The following is a 21,124-nucleotide window of genomic DNA, read 5'->3' on the forward strand; positions in this document are numbered from 1 at the left end:
AATTCTAAACTATTTGCAAATTCATATATTATGGAAGCTGTTGCTTTCTCCACAAATAAATATGCAGTCAGACAGTCGATTGTTAAAGAGAAAAACAGGTTCCTGCGAAGACATAGGGTTTGCCTGACCTGTCATGAACACCAACTTGTGGAGCTTCGAAACTGAAAAAGCATGCTCATTTTAAGGTAAGGAAGTTTTAAAAGTGCAAATAGATGCCTTTAATCATGGTATCCTCCAATTGATTAATATCATTAAGAAAATGGAAAAAACTAAAAGCAATATATAGTAGGCTTTCCAACTCTTCAACAAAACAATCAATGTCTAGTTAAACATAAACAGCATTGTTTGTAGAGAGATTTGGACGTTAATTAAAGGCTTCTTAGATAAGCTAATACTGTATTGAAGTCGTCGAACATAAAGATGATAGCTATGTTATATCTTAATCATAAACTAATAGAGAGATAAGAGAGAATATTAGAATAAAAATTAATACAAAATAAACATCTTTGTTTAGTGATGTAAGAGGATAGTTTTTAAGAGAAAAACAAAGGGAGCGTGCACGATTTGATATGTTGTTTTGTCAGTTAAGAGCCATGGGTGACCGGTGAGTCATGACCAGGTCCAATTCCCTCGAGTACGCAGTGGTTTTTTGTGTTCATCTAGATGGATTCTCCGTGGCCCTCCAAGTGGCAGGCTTTGGGGCTTTCTTGAATTCTTTTTGTCTTATGTTGACTTGGTTTTAGGGTGGGAGGGCAAGGGGAAGGGGACAAGGGCCGAAAACCCCTACACCTTAAACAAGTTGAGGTTGTCTCACAAGTGCTCTCGCGATGACAGTTACAATGACATTCATGTCCTTGAAAATTTGGACTTGTCTTCATATAGATTAAAAGATGCCAAAGACATCATTCTGTCTTTGGGTTTTTTGTTTCTAAATGAGAATGTTGGAAACGGTTAAAGGGGGCTATAAAAACAATCAAAACATACCTATACCTGACATAATTGATTAATTTGATTTATGTGTTCAGCCAATTAAAATTTTAAACTGAAAATTGTCATCAACAGGCAAAAGAAATGACAAGGATGGAAACGTCATAAAGAGGCAGTACCTAAACCATGTTCTTTGTTTAGATATAACAAAAACTTGGTTGAAACCGTGGACAAAATTTTGCCAACTCTTCCAAGAATTTTGATTTTTCTCTCTTATTGGCTTTAATGCTTAAAAATATCACAACTTGGGGGCAGAGAAGGCATTTCAGTGAAAGTCAAAACAAAGGTTACAGTTAGCAAAATGAGTCTCCTTTGAGGGATAATTTGTCCCCAACTCTCCATTTACAATATAATAAGTACCCTGACATGACAAACCCAAGAAAACATAACATAATGAACCCTGGGATAAGCTAAGCCAAATTGATTATAGAAAACTCAGACCTCCTTTCAAACATATAAATCCCCATTGTCCATTGCAACCTGCCAAGCAGATGTAGACAGCCTCTTCTCTTCCGTTGATAGCTAAATATGGTTCCCTAAGTCCCTCTTCATTTTGTCTCTCTCATATCAAACTTTATCCCTCTTGCTCTCAACCCTACATCTCTGTTTGTGCCAGTTACCAATGGAAATTCAGTTCCAACAACAACAGCAGCAGCAACAGCATCGAAAATCAAGCAATATTCCTGTTAGCAAAGGGGGCAAATTCAAGGGAAGGGATAAAAACAACGGTAAGGTTAACAAGTTTGTTGGTGTGAGGCAAAGGCCTTCTGGTAGATGGGTGGCTGAGATCAAGGACACAACGCAGAAGATCAGGATGTGGCTTGGCACCTTTGAGACTGCTGAAGAAGCTGCTAGAGCTTATGATGAAGCTGCTTGCCTTCTCCGCGGATCCAACACCCGAACCAACTTCATTACACAGGTGTCCTTGGATTCTCCTCTTGCTTCTCGGATTCGGAATCTTCTTAACAGCAAAAAAGGAGCTCAAGAGCAAAGTGTTCTAGTCTCAGCCCCCACAACGACTACCTCTGCAAGTACTAGCACCAGCCCCAGCCCCAGCCCCAGCAGTAGTACTAGCAGTAGTAGTTGCAATAGTAGTAGAGGCTTAAGCAATGATAATTCCTCTCCTACTGGAATGGTTCAAGATACTCAGTTGTTTGGAGATGCATATAAGCCTGATATGAGCCACTGCACAAGGGGATTTGAGTTTGCTTCATCTCAATCAGATTTTTCTCATACCTCTGAGCCAGGATTTGATAGGTTTCTTTATACACAAGAAATCATGAATTTTCCAAAGAATGTTCTTTTGCCTGAGGAAACTGGCCCTGAGTTGACAGAATTCCAAAGGATGAAAGTCGAAAGGCAGATATCAGCTTCACTTTATGCAATGAATGGAGTGCAGGAGTACATGGAAACTGTCCATGATTCTGCTGAAGCCTTATGGGATCTTCCACCATTATGCTCTTTGTTCTGCTAAGTGCTAAAATATTATTTTCATTTGGTCTTTGTTTTCATTTCTCCTTTTAAAATCAACAGACTTAGATGATGTAGGTTTTGTTGCAAGTTATTGTAAGGTTACAAGGACAAGCGATAGCCAGAGATTAAAGATGATTTCCATTTTGTAATGTCAACACAAAAAATGAAATTGGAAAAAAACCACATGGAGATGTCATAACCATCCCTTTGGAAGGTCTCCTCCATCTCTCAATACAAAGTCTAAGCAATCATGCTGATTTAAATATGCCATTATTCCTCATCTTTGTAAATTCTCTCCCCTTCTCTGTCTCTCTCTCTTTGAAATTGTAGATGCATCCAAATTTCTGCACTGATACAATCTTTTCATGCATCCATCTACCCTATAAATCATCAAATTGAGCTCCTTCAGAGGCATTACTTACAAGTTAGAACTTCAGATTCACTAATCAAAGGCCTAGAATGGTAATGCTTCTTCAATTTCACCTGCCTAATTTTGTAAACATGCATGTATAATCAAAGGGGGCAAAGGCTTTGTCTTGGTAGAAAATCTTTCTTTTGCTATGCCAAATGAAGTTCTGATATTGCAATGAGATTCTCCAGTTTGCCTTTTGTTACCTGATGGCGCATGTGTGTCCTTGTAGAAGTTTGAGGTCTTGGGTTCGAATCATCCTGTTGTTTGGGGTAGGAAAATTAAAAGGGCGGAAGATGGCTTTCTCTACTGCGTATAAACAACCAATGAATCAAAAAGAGAAAGGAAAAAATATCAACCATGGCCCCCACTTCATGTGGTTTGAGTACTTTGAAACAGTCTCAAATGATTGCAAAAAGAATCTCTAATGCATCCAATCACATTATGGTAACCATATCTCAGTCCATTAATACATTTCAACATTCCATGCTAACCATAAAACCTTCGAACAGATGATTGTTGCTGCATTACCATTTTGACAGTTTCATCATCCCTGGAACTAGTAATCCACCTTGAGGCTGAAACCATCCCTGTCTAGCTTTCTCATTGGTAGAGAAAATTTAGCATATTCGTTTCCTTAGTTTATTGCTTTCAACCCTGCATGTATGTTATGATGCAAAGCATCTGTTTCCAATTCCACACCTCTCAGCTTGTAGCAACATATGTAATCATCACCAGACAGAAAAACTGGGAATCCGTTACTTTCTAATTTCTATTTTTTACAGGTGCAACTTGAATTTAAGGTCAAGACCCTTATCTAATTGGTTCCATGACCCACAAAATCAACTTGTTGATAGCATATCTAAACCAATCGAGATAATGCTGATGCGGAAAAAATTGCAGAAGCATTTATTTTCTTTAATCAAACAGCTCGATGATAAGGACATATGAAAGGCACCCAAATTAGCAAGAGTGGCCACCAATTATTGAGGATGGAAGAGGATAAGGTCTAGATAATACTATCTTTTTTCTTTAAAGAAATCGTTCAGTGAGTTCCAATGGGACCAATATCACATTCAAGATTACAGAACAATTTTCCATGCGCTTTAGATATTTTCTGGATGTTCTCAAATTTCAGGGAGAATGCTACTGATTTAATTGAAGTCTCGTTCATAGAAGAAAATAGAAGCTTTATTAGACATTGAAAGAACCACATTTAGTAGGACAGAAACTATAAATTCTCACAACTACGCTTAAAACCACTCAAGTGCAGAGCCAAGACATAAAAAGGTAGACAAATTCAACAGATGAAGTACAAGGACAAATTTACAGCAATTAAATAGCTGAAGAAGCAAAATGAGATGAGGAACGTGGAGGACCATTAGCTGCCGCTTTCATGAAACATATTATCTAGTAATCTTCTGGTTCTTCATCATCTTCGGCTCCTTCTGCCCCAACTTCTTCGTAGTCTTTCTCTAGAGCAGCAAGATCTTCACGGGCTTCTGAGAATTCACCTTCCTCCATTCCTTCACCTACATACCAGTGAACAAATGCTCTCTTGGCATACATGAGATCAAACTTGTGGTCAATTCGGGAGAAAACCTCTGCCACAGCTGTGTTATTGCTGATCATACACACTGCACGTTGCACCTTTGCAAGATCACCCCCTGGTACCACTGTGGGTGGCTGATAGTTGATACCACACTTGAAACCAGTAGGGCACCTGAAAGAAAAGACGCATCTCATCATTCAGATAACAAACTGAATGGCAAAATTGATGTTTTGCCCTTGGCAAACTCTATGTGATAATGATAACAGGATTGCTTGTACATAATTATTTGGAACTGAAATGTAAGAGATATATACTAACCAGTCAACAAACTGAACAGTCCGCTTAGTTTTGATGGTAGCAACAGCAGCATTGACATCCTTAGGTACAACATCTCCACGGTACATTAAACAGCATGCCATGTACTTCCCATGCCTTGGATCACATTTGGCCATCATGCTTGAGGGTTCAAAAACAGCACTTGTAATCTCAGGAACTGATAGCTGTTCATGGTAAGCCTTTGCAGCTGAGATTACCGGGGCATAAGATGAGAGCATGAAATGGATACGAGGATATGGCACAAGGTTAGTCTGAAACTCCGTAATGTCCACATTTATGGCACCATCAAATCTCAATGAAGTGGTCAAGGAAGAGATAATTTGGGATATTAAACGGTTCAAGTTGGTATAAGTTGGCCTTTCAATGTCCAAGGATCTCCTACAGATATCATATATAGCTTCATTGTCAAGAAGCACAGCAACATCCGTGTGTTCAAGGAGAGAATGAGTTGAAAGCACACTGTTGTAGGGTTCCACAACTGCAGTAGAAACCTGCACAATTGGGAAAAATTTTTCAGTGAATTGTGTAAATAATATGAGAAAAAGCAACCTGTACTAGAGCAGCAACTAGATTATCTTTCTTATACTTTTTGTTCAAGTTTTTAAGGAATTACCTGAGGAGAAGGGTAGATGGTGAAGCCAAGTTTTGACTTCTTTCCATAATCTACGGACAAGCGCTCCAAAAGCAATGAGCCCAAACCAGAACCAGTTCCACCACCAACAGCATTAAATACCAAAAATCCTTGCAAACCAGTGCAGTTGTCAGCCAATTTTCTTATTCGATCAAGGCAAAGATCCACAATTTCCCTACCAACTGCAGCATACAGCACCAAAGAAGAAGTTTAAGCCGGTGATCAGATCTAATAAAATTGATATATTGGAAATGCAAAAAAGACGCTTGTACCTGTATAATGTCCTCTAGCAAAGTTATTAGCAGCATCTTCCTTGCCAGAAATAAGTTGCTCTGGATGAAAGAGTTGTCTATAAGTCCCAGCTCTAACTTCATCAATAACGGTGGGCTCTAGATCAACAAATATAGCTCTTGGCACATGCTTGCCAGACCCAGTCTCACTAAAGAAGGTATTGAAAGCATCATGGCAAGCACCTAAACTGGTGTCACTGCAAGTAAACACAAAGAATATTGTTAGGTTCAAATAACATGAAAAACCATGAAGGACATAGTTAATGATCCATTTATGAATCTCATTCTATGTTTATCTCTGTTTTGACATTTCACATCTGAAATTACATCAAGAAGAATAACCAGTTGCCTGCACGCGTTTGTTGCTAGTAAAGCCGTCATTTGAGCCATGATAAGCAAAGAGTAAGGCAAGATAATGAAGTTAAGGCACAATAGCACAAAAGAAAGCCAAATTAGAGGGCAAGAAGTTTAATCAAATTGTCCAAAGTCCTCACTAGAAAACAATAAAGCAATGGCAAAAGTTAAGAGGAATTCAATACATTAACCTATATAATGAGGAGAATAAAAATAAACAGAAATGCATTGTATTATAATTATGTAAACTCATTATAAATTCAAGGAAATCATTTAAATTTCAGTACATAAAATTTTAAAAAAAACTGATCCTCCCATTCCTGCTGGAAGTTCAACACAAAAATCCAGCACCAAACAGAGGAGATAGCTCTGCTGCCTTCACCATCTGAGCATAGTTTGAAGTCAACGCCTCAGGATCATATTGGTAGAATTTCTGGCTACCATTTAAATTATAATATTTACAAACAATTTATTCCATAGCCAAATTGGAAAGGAAATAGGAAATGCAATTAAAAAAATGGAATATTACTTTAATTCATCGAAATTGAACAGAATCATTTAAATTCTATACAATTCAGTTCATATTAGACCAAATATCCCATTTCATGAAACAGAATTCACAACAAAAACTTTCAAATACTACCAGAAGAATCACAGAGAACACCACCAAGAAAAGAAACCCAGTTTCAAAAAACTTAACAAAATTCCATTCCAACCAAAGAAGAAGATTGAATGAGGATGATCATGAAATGTGACATGCTAACATACATTAACATACCAACATACATCTACATGCATACACACACACACATTCTCACCTAGGCATCATCCCATCAGGATGAATTCCATGTTCAAGACAGTAAAGCTCCCAACAGGCGTTTCCAACCTGAATTCCAGCTTGTCCTATATGAATGCTTATCACCTCCCTCATTTTTTCCTTGTTTCAACACTTTCAAATTAACCAATTTCCAAACAAACCCTCCCCCTTTCTCAACCCTTTTCTCTATAGAATTTATGAAGGAAAAAGTTGCAAGGAAGAAAGAGAAGAAGCAAAAGAGAAAAAGAAGAAACAAGGGTAGAGGATGAAGAGATGAATGAACGTTAAAGAGAAAAAGTTTAAATGGTTATTAAAGAGGGCAAAAGAAAGGTTCGAAAGTAGTTCAATGAGACAAGAAATTAAGTAATAAAAAGTTGGGGTCCCGCCATTTGGAGCCAACTGTATGGTGGGGTTCAACCAGCTCGGCTCCATTGTCGGTTCCCTGGTGCTACAACTGTTTGGCTAACACTTTTGATATTTTCTTCTCTTTCTTTTTCGTGAAAAATAATAAAATATCTTCCTACTATAAAAAGAAGTTACCAGTTTTCTTTTCATATACCTTGAAAAATTAATAAAAACAAAGTAAAGTAAGATAAAAGCATGAAACTTTAAAATATTCATGTGAAAAGACGTTTTTATTTATTTTTCAATAAAAGAGCTTATTCTATCTCAAAATAAATTGGGTATAATATTTTAAATTTTTTTTGAAAAATTTGAATAAATTGTTATTTTTTTATTTTCTTCAATCAAATTCTTATCATTTTATTTTGGACCCAATAAATTTTTATAATTAACGATTGAATAATTATTATTAATCAAAATATTATTTATTATTTTATATCATGTACACGTAACATGCTGATATATCATACTGAACAATGATATGATATAATGACACGATCACATGATATTTTTTAACTTTTATATCAATATCATGTTAACGTTAGGTGGATAGAAAATAACAAATGACATAATCAACTCTTAATTATAAAAGTCTCTTCGATTTAAAATAAAAATATACAAATTTAATCAAATATAATAAAAAAATAAAAATTTTATTTAAAATTTTTAAAATAATTTATTTTTTAAAATATTATACCAATAAACAATAAATAATTTTCTTTCTTATATTAATTAAATGCTGGATCAGCTTTTGAACTTTTATACATAATTTTCATTGATTTTTTTGTTGAATTTACCCAAATTTTATTATATATAAAATATATTAATTTATAATTGTTTTTGTCAGAACGAGCATGTGAAAATTACATATCTTTTGTGACTCTTGCCTACATGTACGGCAACATAAACATATATTTTTTCTGATTTATATCTTGTTTTTTAGGTAAAATACTCATATTTTTAATATTTAATCAAAATTTCAAACAAATCTATTAATTTTCGAAATAAACACTTCATTCTAAAAGTGTAAACATTGTTAACAAAAATTATGAAAAGATTAAAATATATTTTTTATTAATTTAATAAATTATTATTATATTTTTTTAAAAAATAATTAATAAAAAATAAAAAAACTAAAATTAATAAAAGATTAAATTATCATTTTAATATTATTACGTTATCAAACTAACAAAAACACTAACAGTTTACGAATGGTTTGACTTATATATCTAATAGAAGAATTTTTTTTAAATTGAATGTTTATTTTAAAAATTAATGAATTCACTAAAAATTTCGATTAAAATTTAAAGACGTGAGGGTATTTTACCATGAGGAGCTTTTAGGCGGTGGGGTAGTAAACTTGTTTCACTAATTTGATTGATGTGGTTTTAGCCATTCTTTAGTCTCTTTATCTAATTCTCTTAAAAAAAAAACAACAAAGTTTTGTAGTAATTGGAGCTTTTGAATTTCATTTAAAGAGCTTATACAATTTGATGTTACATCTTACTTGCCTTGGCTAGCTTGGCTTATGGCTCATATACCTTGTATTAGTTGGTTTACATTAGTTTTAAATTAAATAGTTAGTATTTATTTAATTCTAAAATTTATAATTATAACGACACATGTCAAGATTTCGCGATAACTTTTATATAAATTAATTAAATTTAATAAGCAATTTGTATTTCAATAAATGGATGAAAATAATTTTAAAAATGATTGTTCAATAAACAACAAAATATTCTCAAGTGGCAAAAATTATTGGGGTACTTTGTGTCTGACCTCTTGAAACAGTGACACTGCAGATATGGTCCATCTTGAAATAATGAACTTCAAATGTTTTTTTCTTTTATTAACAAATTTGCATGCTGATAAATAATAATTGAGAGTGGTAGAACATATTATTATTAATTTAAAGCTTATGCTTACCAGTGGTTAGACCATAACTATCATTTTAATTAATTTATTAATTTCTTTCATTTCATCATAATTACTTATATATATATATATAAGGTGGGCCTTGTAAAAAGTTACATTTTTTTGGTTAAATAAAACATGTCATGTAACAAATATTTGTCCCTGAAAACTTAATGTAAAAAAAAAAGAAATTGATGATTTTCGTTGTTAATTTAGATTTATATCATCATATTTTAATGGAGAGTTACGTGATATTAATCTATCTTGCATACAATGCATGATATTTTGATATTGTTACGGTTTATTATTGAACCCGTTTTGGTTTTATAGTATTCTTAATTTTTAAATTATAACTCCATTTTAACAACAATTGAACCATAATGATAAGTATCGACTTAGTTCGAACCCTTACATAATCTATAATCATGATCAAATAATTATACCAAATAAAATTAAAAATATTGTAATTGATATACTCTTCCTTTTTTCAACTCTAAAAACTTTGATATTTGATATGGTTGTGGGTTTGTTTTGACTATACTGTTTCACATGTTGGCATGACCAAGTCCTTGTCACAAGTAGCTAGGCTGTCTTTGTGGTTACATTGCACCAAATCTTGTCATGTAGCATTAGAGAGAGATAGAGGTTGGGAGGGTTGAGCTGGAAGTTTCTTTGGAGATAGAGAAAAGACAGCTTAGTTAGCTTTTGAAGAACCCATTTCTAGGCAAACTATTTAGTGAAATCCCTGCCGAAAGGTGGGGTTTAGGAGGGGATGAACTGGATGCATGAGCTTCATAGCTTTTTCACATGTTCTTTTTAGGTGATAACTTCATTTCTGTTTGTTGCCCTTTTCCGCCCTTGATTTCACAAGTTTTTCCATTCTCGTTCATATGCCAACAAAATATAAGGTGAATACATATATAGGTAAGGTGTCACGATCTCGTAATAATAAGATTTTGAATATATAAATATAAATTTTTTACTATCTATCATACATGTATTATGAGTTAAAAACGTAAATTCATAATTTATAAATTTATTTAAATTTTATTTTTAAAATTTAAGATCACATTAAATTAAATTTAAATTTTAACCTGTAATACAAAATCTTTAAAATAAAAAAATAAAAAATTCAAATATTAAACTGTCAGGTCCTATAATATGTATATATTATCATTTAATTACAAAATATCATTTTATAACTGTATAAAAATAAAAAGAGACATGAATTCATTGGTAACATATAGAAATATAAATTTAATTATGATGAATTCTAAACCTTTTTTTTTTTGCTTTATGTGATAATATCACAGAATTCGAAATTCAATAAAACAAAATAAAAAGAATAGATGGTTAAGATGTTACTAGATACAAATTCTTCAATATGGAATGGATAAAGAGAAGCAGTTGAACCAAGATTGAATTGGTATTAAAAAGATTGCTATTTTCCATATAGTCAATTAATTAAGAGTTTACAGCAAATATTGTGGCTTTGGAGAAAAACAGATAAATAAAAGAAAGGAAAACTGGTGGAGCCGCCTGATTCTTGCGGATATAACAAAGAAGTAGTAAATGTTTTTTCTAATCTTTTCTATATATAAAATGTTATGATATTATGCATTTATAATATACTTAGGAAATATTAATTTGAGCTTTTTTAGTGGAATTTTTTTTTTGAAAATTTTGGTCATGATATATGTATTTATATTTTTTAATACTTAATTCTTTTACTTTTTATTATATTCTAAATTATTTTTTATTTTTTAATATTAAAAAATCATGATACATCAATTTAATATTTGTTTTATAAAAAATTGTTAAAATAAAAAATACAATATTCTAAATTTTTATTTATTTATATATATATACACAAATTTATATTATTCACACATACGTTTCTCTATAAAAAAGAAATAATTGTAAAGTATGTACCTTCATATCCATTATTTTAATTTCTAAGAAAATCCCATTTAATTAAAAATAAATTTAATTTAAGAAATCTAAAAGACTTACTTAAAAGAACAAACTCTTTTTTCTTTGTTCTCAAAAAGGAAAAAACTTAATTTTAATGATGAGAAATAAATTACTATTATTGGCCAAGCGAAGTGTACAAAGAAGAAGGAAGAGCAAAGAGACAGAGGAAACAGAGAAGCAATTGTAGAAGTAGAAGATAAAGAATGGAAGGTGGTTCGAAAGGAACACTCAAAGCTGTGGCTCTCATCGTTGGAGACAACAACGTTAGAGGCTCTCTTCACTTCTCTCAATTCCCAAACGGTTCTTTCTCTCTCTCTTGCTTCGGAGAAGTAAATTTTGATGCTTTTCTTTTGGGAGGTTGGGTTGATTATGTTTTATATGTGCTTGGAATATAAATTTATGTAAATATTTTTATGAATATAGGGATAACCCATGTGAAAGGAAAGATAACAGGGCTGTCTCCAGGCCTTCATGGCTTTCATATCCATGCCCTTGGTGATACCACCAATGGCTGCAATTCTACTGGTACCTCCCTCTATTTTTAACTTTATAATCCAAATTTCTTTGAAATGTTTTTTGCTTTTGTTTTTTTTTTGGGTATGAAGTTTAAATTTTAACATTTATGCAAATTTGTGTTAAATTAAGGTTGATGTCATTTATTAATAAAGTGGGTGTTTTTTCTTTAGTATGGAGTTTGCATTTTGATCACTCATGCAAATTTGTGTTAAAATTAGATTGGTGTCATTTAGTTCTAAAGTGGGTTTGTTTTTAACTCTTAACATTTATGCAAATTTGTTAAATTTAGGTTGATGTCATTTATCTCTAAAGTGAATTTTTTTTTCTCTCTTTCTGGTATGTGTATGAAATTTTAACATTTATGCAAATTTGGGTTAAATTTAGGTTGATTCATTTAAGCTTAAGTAGTTTTTTTTTTTTGGCGGTGGGGTGTGGGGAGGTATATGAACAATGTTAGTTTTTGTTGCTTATAATTTTTTGTTTTATTTGAGGGCCTCATTTTAATCCATTAAAGAAGGATCATGGAGCTCCAAGTGATGGAGAGCGTCATGCCGGTGATTTGGGTAACATTATAGCAGGCCTTGATGGTATATGCAGTTTCTGTCATTTATATGACTATACATTGGATAGATTGTTATTTGTGAATGACTTTTGGTTTTTAAGTTTATAATTCAATGTCTTCATTGCAGGGGTTGCTGAGGTTTCGATTAAAGATTGGCAGGTAGGCGAGGCTAATAATGGCTATGTACTTGTATTTTTTCATTTTTAAAAATTAAATGTATGATTTTTCTTAGTTTATTTTGTGGTATGTAACAATGAAATGATTTGTTTCCTTGGACCGGTAGCTAATTATCATGTTCTTTTAAAATCCATTAGGCTTGTGCACCTTTGGCTTGTTGGAGTAACGGATTATGCTTCTTTCTCTTTGTTTCAATTTGTAGATTCCACTTAGTGGGCCGCATTCCATATTAGGGAGGGCAGTTGTTGTGCATGCTGATCCTGATGATCTTGGCAGAGGTAAATTAATTTCTTTTTACAAATTACAAGTGTTTGCATGTAACTGCATGGTTTATTGCTAAAAAAGGGGATATACAGTCTCTTTGAACTTGTAGACATCATGTAGACCACTAGACCTTGAGGAATCAAGGTATGGTGGAGAAATTCAACTTGGCAATTCTCTGCTGCAGGGTTAATCTAAGCCAGGATTTGATATCAAATTTGTATGGCATTTCAGAGTAATTTTATTGTTTTAACTAGTTATTAGAGACTCTCAATTGAAAAAAGAAAGTTGAATGATACGTTATGAGAACAAACAAGATAACATTTGCTTTTGGTTAACTGTATACCGTGCATCAAGAGCTAACCTGTGATATTGCATTTATCTTTGACTAGAATATGGACCTTTTCTCAAAACTTTCCGGCATATGTCTACATTTACTTAAAAATTGTGGACTTCTTTGTCAATAGAATGGAGCTAGAATAAATGAAGGCAAGAAGTGGATTAGCATTGATATGATGATCCTGTATACATATCACAGAATATGGTCTGACACTGGGATATGATATGTACTCAAAACATGTGCTTGACTTTCTTAAATGGTCCATGATATTAGGAACTAAAGCAGTCAAGTATAGGTCCCTTTTATGGAAAGCAGTTAAATGACGTTGTATACTTATCATACGGGTTTTGTGGTTTATATCCCTCCAAGTTCTAGAGAGATTTCAAGAGCTAAAAAGTTCACTGAGCACTTTCGGATGGGAAAAGTTACTATCCCATTGAACATTGTAACAGTGTATCCAAATCAATTGTTGTTTGTGAATAGAAGAGTTATTAATATCTTTGGACACTATTAGGATCTGCCTTTCAGTCTAGATGTTTATAATAATGTGGATATGACTGTGTGTATGTGGGGGACACCACCCTGGTGCATTTCTGCTTGTGTTCTGAGGGTATGGCATTATGGTTCTGCTTCCTTGGGGGATAATCCCCTATATGTTGTTTTTGTTTTCCATTGTCCATTGCCAGAGGGAGTTTAGACCTTATCATGCTGTCAACTGGAAGCAGTAAAGAGTGCATGGAGATGTAAGAGGGGAAAACAACCCAGGAGGTTATGTTTGCTTCTCTTACTTGTTCTGCATTTTGAGAGGTGTTATGCTAGACAACTGGTCTGGCTCTTTTAGATGTGTTATGTTTATTTTCCTGTGTTAATATGGCCTCCATGAATAGGGAGTTTTTGTTGCATGGGATGTATAGTTCACAGGGTATTGACCTTGGCTGTGATTTTGTAAGCCAGTCAATCGACAATATTCTGACTCATATATCTCAGTTGAATATGGTCTCTTTTGTATGTAAAAGAGTTCTCCTTTATGCAATGAATCAAAGTTAACTTTCAAAAAAAAAAAAAAGATGTTTATAATAATGACTTGATGGGATTACGCCACTTCTTTGCAGTCACTTGTTTGAAGTTGCTTGGTCTTGTCATGTCCGATATTCTTTTTCTATTAACATGCACCCTCCTCCCCCCTACTAACCAATTAACCAAATCATAAGGGAAAAATAAAAGAACAGGGGACTTAACTGCCGATGAAGTCTTGAATTGTATTAGGATGCTGCTTCTATTTCCTTCTAATAGGCTACATCATCAGTTCCCACTGTTCCAACTCTTTCTTGTCTGACATAAATCATTGTTTCTCTTGGTGTGATGATTTTGTGATTTTGTCAATCGACCATATTCTGCTCATGACTTATGTTCTTATGCTCATAAAAATCTCATTTCTTTTTACGATTTGCTTTTAGCTAATAACAATAACCAAATGCAGGTGGGCATGAACTTAGCAAGACAACAGGGAATGCAGGTGCAAGAGTTGGATGTGGTAAATATTTATTTGTCAATAGTTTAGTGTTGCCATGATATGTTTATCTTGTGATGCTGAAATTAAGTTAGCTGGGTAGATTTGGAATGTAGCAAGTATGCTGTGGTATATAATGATTCACAAGCTTGTCATCATTGCTTCTTCTTCCTTTGTCTTTATAGATGATGCATGAATGCAGAATGGACTGACATTTGATTGACTTTGAGCAGGTATCATTGGCCTTCAATCATCTGTTTAGGAGTAGTTTGGTTGCAGTTAAAAGATGTTTGACCCAAGACTGCAAATTGTAATCTTGTGCTTGAATTTATGTATCTTGCATTAATGAACTTGTAAACAAATTTTGGGATGGAGAACGGAATCCTATCTGTAATGTATTTCATCAATATGAAAGGTGCTTAAGTTAAAGGAACTCCTTTTTTTGGGCACAACTAGATCCATAGACCACTGTTGAAGTCCTTATGAGTGCTCACTTTCTATTTGCACAGTGGAGAAATCTTATTTTCTAACCTTTAATTTTTTGGTTATTTCATGTTAAATAGCCTTTATTTTGCTAAGATCAGAATCCAAATAGAAGTTGAAGGTCTTCATTCGTTCTGAATTCTGATAACAGTTTAAGACCACTCTTCACTTTCAGAGACTAATTTTGATCTTATTCCTTAAATTTTACTTGACTATTTATCCTTATCAGAATACATGTTGCATAGCATGAATTTAGTACATGGCTATTGTGCAAGCTAAGACAAAAAAAGTTAGGGACTGGTATGTTACAGAGGGAGGCATTTTACCGTTGTCGTTCCGAAAGAATAGTCCTTGGTATATAGGCAGGTTTAAGAAAACCAAAAGGAAGCAGAGAAGTATCTGTAAACCAAACAGGTCGATAACCTTCGTAAGAACTTCATCCAAGGCAACCTTCTTTATTACCCCAATGAAGCTGAACAGATTGAATAGGGCAAGTGTTGCTAAAATTGTGAACATTGGTGAAGTAGTCCCAAACTCCATGATCTCTTGCTCATATCTCTGATATACATGGTCATCAGCCACCTTTCCTGTGATGACAAAGGCTGTCTTTGAGACTCCACATAGCTTCAGGATATTATCTATGAACGCGAAGAGGTAGGAAGTTGTTCTTCTGAACATCCACATCCTTTGTTCATTCAACCACCCTCGGACTGTTCCTCCACACCATACAAACTCCACAAGGCCGTATGCACAATTGACAGTGATGACATACAAAAATGGCAGAGGCCAAGAGCTTGAAATCTATTGATTCAGAAAAGATATACAGTTGTTAGTAGCTCACTCGGCGTAAAAGCATCTTTTGCAATTTCACAGAATGAGTGATCAAGATGATGTTTCAGGCGAAAAAAATATCATACCTTTGGAAACAAAGAGATGCCTTTAAGCAGGCAAAAAGATGGTACCGTAACGTAGTACAAGGATGCTAAGCAGTTCACAGCCCATAGCAAGTAAATACAGTATGAAAGCCGAAGCATTAGAGGCATCCATTCACGTCCATACACAAAGGGACAATGTTTTGAGAGAAAGATTTGAAGGTCGCCGTCAGACCATCTCTTGTGTTGTACTAGGGATTGTAACAATGTTGTTGGAACAACTCCTAAGAAGGGCTTCCTTTCAGGCAAGAAGTAAACGGATCGCCAACCTCTACTTTGTATGGATATTCCTGCGAGTATATCCTCCACTGGACAGCCGTATTTCAATCCTATCTGCAATCAGCCCAGGGTTTCTTAGATATATGTTTTTGCTTCAAGAGAGAGAGAGAGAGAGAGAGAGAGAAATTTAGAAAGAACCTCCTTTCCCCATTGTGTATTTTCCTCATAGGTGCAACTTGCAAGAGCTTTGCAATTTTCTTCCAGGACACTTGCACTTTCTTTAATTTCTCTGACATTTTTCATTGCCCTCCATTCAACCTTAAATTCCTTGCTATACTTCATTCCGCAAAGAGTTTCTCTTCTATGAACACATCCAGTTCCAATATAGCAAGGCCCTCCATTCCCATCAAATCCTGCAAGCTCCACCTTGGTAGATCAAAAAGATCAATCCTCCCACTGTTAGCTATGTTTGAGATCGAAACTTTTACTTCGAAGCTTTATCATGTTATTTATATTTAAATGCTCACCTCCATTACAACTCTCAAAGAGCTGCCATAAATATCATTTTTAGTGAGGTTACCAAAGCTCTGTGGATATTGTACATAGCCAATCTCATGTCCCTTCTCCTCATCCAGAAAAAAGCAAAGAGCATCTTTGATCGCCTCTGAATTATTGGAATACATGTCGCAATCCACATTGAGGATAAATGGCGCATTGCTTATGCTCGATGACACCCTTATCTATTCATCCATGTCCAAGAATGATACAAAGAAAGTAAATTAAAGAATTCCATATATTGGCTTGAACAAAGTACAATACAATGCAGCAATGCTTACCAGTGCATTCAAGGCTCCAGCTTTGAAATTATGGTGGTGTTGAGGTCTTTTTTCGCGTGCCAAATACACCAGGGTTGGCAAAGGTTTTCCTTCAACATCCATGGCCTTAGGGTCTCTTCCATCGATTAAGATCTATAAGTTAAATCAATGCAAAATTAGAACTAACTAACGTATGTGGAAATTCGTGTAACAAGATTAGTTTACTTGAAGAATGGCTTGGTGATCATGTCGACTTGAAACAAAATCCCAGTCACGGAATCCCTCATGTAACTCGCTTATGCCAACTGGAGTTCTGCCCTGCTCTGTGATGGTTTCAATCCTCATCTTCAAGTCTTCATATGATTTCTATATAATTCATAGAAACAATATTTTAAGTTATGCGGTATATATCCAACTTATTAAAATCAAGAAAGTAAAAGATCTTATTTATTTATTTTTATTTTTAAAATTTTATTACTGTAATTAAAGCCCAAATATCTTGTAAGGACAAGATCGAAATCAGAAATGGGTGTAACCAATGTAAGGCCAATCCTTCTTACGTCCAATATTCTTGGAAGAATGCCATAACAATTTGTTTGGTGGTCGAGGGAGACCGTGGCCGGCTTCCTTGACCTTAATATAATTATTCAGTGTTTCTTGGCGTGCTGGTCTTTGATTCGTTTTGGAAAAGAACCCGACATTAACGTTGATTGAGATATTGCTGACCAAAACTAGTCTCTCAACTTGTCCAAAATAGCTCAAAGACGTAAGTGACCAATGATGTCATAAATGGCATCATGAACTCTCACCATCAGACGATCCCCATGATCGATCCCTTGCAATTGTCCCATCGATTAAGGCACTCATGAATGGTGGGAATTGGGAAAGAAAATGGGAAGCGTGATTGACCATACAACCTAACAACTTGATTTTGTTTTTGATTCCTTGCGGACCAGAAATTAAATGGTAAAATCAGAGATAGTATTTTCATTGTTAAATCTCTATCATAGTATTGTTGCTTGAAGTGGTCTGAATTTCTACATGTTGTGAACCAGCCAGCTTCCCCTTAGGTTTCTAATTTCATAATAATGTTCTTTTTATGGATTTGATTGAGATCAGCAATAAATGTTACTCCACCCACTCATATTGATTTTTGGTTGAGACTTGAATTTATTTGTAGGTATTCTTCTTCGTGTCTGCCATGTTATCATGTGGTTCTGAAATTAAAAGGAACTAATTGTTACGTACCTTGACGGACAACCACTCTTCTGCCATGACAGAATCATCAGCTGGTTCAACTGCGCTACTGAAATAAACCTCAGGCGATCTTGTGTCTACTTTGAGCTTTCTGCAGAACGGTAGCCATATCAGGGAGAAACGTGTAGCCTCTAACAAAGCATAGAAAGTTAAATCTGAGCCACCATCGTCAGACAGATAAACACTTAGCTTCTCAGTTGGGTAGTCATAACCCATTACTGATAAGACTGTGTTGATCACCATTATCGGTGGCTCTATTCGAGGATCCGCTGTGCAAACAAAAATGTCTACTCCTGGCAAACCTTCTTCGTCGTACCTGTTGTAAGAAATTCTTAGCGTTAATTTCCTCAATATGGGTAATCCACACTACCAAGTATAAAAAAGAAATCATGGAAAGAGGAGATGGAAACCTGGAAGAGAGCCTGTCTTTGAAGGTGTTACGGTAGACAGGATTCCATCTAACGACTGCAGTGATAAAAAAGTAGAAACTAAACCAAAGTTCAGCAAGAAACATTCCAATCCAAGCCCATCTCTCAATTTTTCCTTCCACCGGACAATAGCTTACTCTATAAAAACAAATGAAGCAGATGCCTATGAAGATTGAAGATGCGTACGATCGAAACAGGACTAGTCCCCTGGCTGGCCTTGTTGCAAAGAGAGGAAGATACCCATTACTTCCCATTTCTCCTCCTCTCCCTCCTTCCACTAGTTTGTTTAAAATGAGTGAGACGTGAACTTGACGTACAGATATATGGGGAAGCAACTGGGTAGGAAAATTGTTGACCTGAGACTTGCATCAAAGACTGTTAGTATTTTGGGATCAAATTGAAGAAATTTTTGTTATCATTTTGTTGTGAATGATAAAACGTGAAGAACATGGCTCGTGGAGTAACCATGCTATTGATAGTATCAAACTGTCTTTTTTTCTTTTTTAGTATTGGCTTGTCAAGCCGGCTTAATTTATATGTAAGCTGTCATTGGCTAAATATAAGTGTTGTTACATCTTTTATTTTCTGTATGTTAAAATCAAGTTGTAGTATACATGAAAAAAAGACAATGAAAACCGTGCATGTTTCCTTCTGTTTTGTTCATCTCCCTTGTCAAACATCTCTCTCTTGTATAACCTTTTGCGTTTGGTATAAAGAAAGTGGGAGCACATTTCTGCAATGTGTCCATTAAATTACATTACAGTATTTTGTAACAGACCAGATTGCAATGCAATCACATTACAGCCAAGGAATGTAATATGATTACAGTCCAAAACCAATGCAATCACATTACATTGCACTCTGTAATGTTCTTAAAGACATTTTCCCCTCAACTTTATTACCTTATTAAAAATATTTATAAGATTATAATTAAAATAAAAAATTAAAATAAAATATATAATATAAGAATCAAAAATTAATAAAATAAATAAAAATTAACATTTAATAATATAGGTAAAACAAATTAAAATAAAATATATATATAAAAATATATTAAAAAAAAAAATAAAATAATAAAATTATAATAATAAATAAAAATAAAATATATGACATTAAAAATATATTTAAGATATGATATATATAAAAATTAATAATATAAATATAAATATATTAAAAAAAATATAAAATATTAATAATAATAAAAATAAAATATATGACATTAAAAATATATTAAGATATGATATTATATAAAAATTAAATAAATATAATAAATATATTAAAAATAAATAAAATATTATAATAATAAATAAAAATAAAATATATGACATTAAAAATATATTTAAGATATGATATTATATAAAAATTAATAATAAAAAATAAAATATATTAAACTTGTATTTTAATAATTAGAGATAATTTGAAAATTAACATTACATTCTCAGTAAAGTACTTTAAAACCAACACTACAATGTTATCTTCCTTGCATTTTAATCATATTTTGCTTATATACCAAACACTGTAATGTTATTTTCCCTATAATCACATTGCTTGCAATCACATTACTTGCAATCACCCCATTACCTGTAATCACTGTAAAGTACCAAATGCTACCTTAAGCTTTAAAAAAAACTCTTCATGGTATCAGAACATCTTTAAGTTCTTAAGGGACTAGTTAAGCTTTTTTTCTCCCCACTCTTAAGCTACAAAGAAAACAAAACAACCTTCCCTCACCATAATAATGGCTTCAAGTGGCAGCACTTCATCTCTCTCACCACCAATTTTCAATGGTGACAATTATGCTATTTGGGCTACTAAAATGAAAACCTTTCTTAGAGCGTTTGATCTTTGGGAAGTGATTGAATAAGGAGGACAACCTCCTGAGCTGAGAGCCAACCCCACCATAAATCAAAGGAGACAACATAGTGAAGAAGTGGTAAAAAGATACATGGCTTTGTCATACATTCACATTGCTGTGACAGATATAATATTCACAAGAATCATGCCTTGTGAAACAGCTAAAAAAGCTTGGGACAAGCTTAAGGAGGAGTTCCAAGGGTCAGACAGAACTAGGAAAATGCAAGTTTTGAACTTATTGAGACAGTTTGAAGTGTTGAAAATGAAAGAAGATGAAGTTATGAAAGACTATGTTGATAAGCTAATGAAGACAGTTAATCAAGTTAGACTTTTAGGAGCTGAGCTCTTTGATGCCAGGATTGTGGAAAAAGTGTTGGTAAGTATTCTTGAGAGATTTGAGTCAACAATCTCAGCTCTCGAGGAATCAAAAGACCTCACTGCTATATCTTTACAAGAGCTTGTCAATGCTCTTCAAGCCTTAGAGCAAAAAAGAGCCATTAGAGGTGAGGTGAGCAGTGATATGAGAAGTGATAATGCCTTCGTGACAAGGCATAAAGGAGGTGCTAGCTCAGGAACAAAGAAAACAAAAGTGGAGAAAAAAGAGAGAGACAAAAAATCTGGTGATGGTAAA

General features: G+C 33.8%; 4 protein-coding genes across 5 annotated transcripts; 2 read left to right on the top strand and 2 right to left on the bottom strand.

Annotated features, from left to right (window-relative positions):
- Positions 1–1,322: 1,322 nt before the first annotated feature.
- Positions 1,323–2,740, top strand: LOC110415390 (ethylene-responsive transcription factor ERN1-like). Its single transcript, XM_021427032.2, has one exon. The coding sequence runs from the start codon at positions 1,610–1,612 to the stop codon at positions 2,459–2,461; it is 852 nt and encodes a 283-aa protein (XP_021282707.1). The 5' UTR covers positions 1,323–1,609; the 3' UTR covers positions 2,462–2,740.
- A 1,302-nt stretch (positions 2,741–4,042) lies between these two features.
- LOC110414713 (tubulin alpha-5 chain-like) lies at positions 4,043–7,174 on the bottom strand. The gene is made up of 5 exons (XM_021426082.2): positions 6,851–7,174; positions 5,661–5,875; positions 5,371–5,570; positions 4,740–5,248; positions 4,043–4,592 (listed from the first exon to the last, which is right to left on the bottom strand). The coding sequence occupies exons 1-5, from the start codon at positions 6,961–6,963 to the stop codon at positions 4,280–4,282; spliced, it is 1,350 nt and encodes a 449-aa protein (XP_021281757.1). The 5' UTR covers positions 6,964–7,174; the 3' UTR covers positions 4,043–4,279.
- Positions 7,175–11,217: 4,043 nt separating this feature from the next.
- CSD3 (copper/zinc superoxide dismutase 3) lies at positions 11,218–14,957 on the top strand. 2 transcript variants are annotated; one of them, XM_021426190.2, is made up of 7 exons: positions 11,223–11,439; positions 11,563–11,664; positions 12,147–12,242; positions 12,345–12,376; positions 12,597–12,672; positions 14,476–14,529; positions 14,739–14,957. In XM_021426190.2, the coding sequence occupies exons 1-7, from the start codon at positions 11,343–11,345 to the stop codon at positions 14,765–14,767; spliced, it is 486 nt and encodes a 161-aa protein (XP_021281865.1). In that variant the 5' UTR covers positions 11,223–11,342; the 3' UTR covers positions 14,768–14,957. The 2 variants fall into 2 exon arrangements, with proteins under 2 accessions (XP_021281866.1, XP_021281865.1); XM_021426191.2 differs by lacking the exon at positions 12,147–12,242 and having other exon boundaries at positions 11,218–11,439.
- A 177-nt stretch (positions 14,958–15,134) lies between these two features.
- LOC110414786 (cellulose synthase-like protein E6) lies at positions 15,135–19,266 on the bottom strand. The gene is made up of 8 exons (XM_021426189.2): positions 18,622–19,266; positions 18,203–18,527; positions 17,180–17,320; positions 16,976–17,107; positions 16,667–16,879; positions 16,338–16,565; positions 15,906–16,253; positions 15,135–15,789 (listed from the first exon to the last, which is right to left on the bottom strand). Exons 1-8 carry the CDS (start codon positions 18,891–18,893, stop codon positions 15,241–15,243), a joined length of 2,208 nt encoding a protein of 735 aa, XP_021281864.1. The 5' UTR covers positions 18,894–19,266; the 3' UTR covers positions 15,135–15,240.
- Between the last annotated feature and the right edge of the window lie 1,858 nt (positions 19,267–21,124).

This window comes from Theobroma umbraticum, unplaced genomic scaffold (assembly GCF_002168275.2).
Source record: "Theobroma umbraticum cultivar Fairchild unplaced genomic scaffold, ASM216827v3 scaffold_147.0, whole genome shotgun sequence".
NCBI lineage: Eukaryota > Viridiplantae > Streptophyta > Magnoliopsida > Malvales > Malvaceae > Theobroma > Theobroma umbraticum.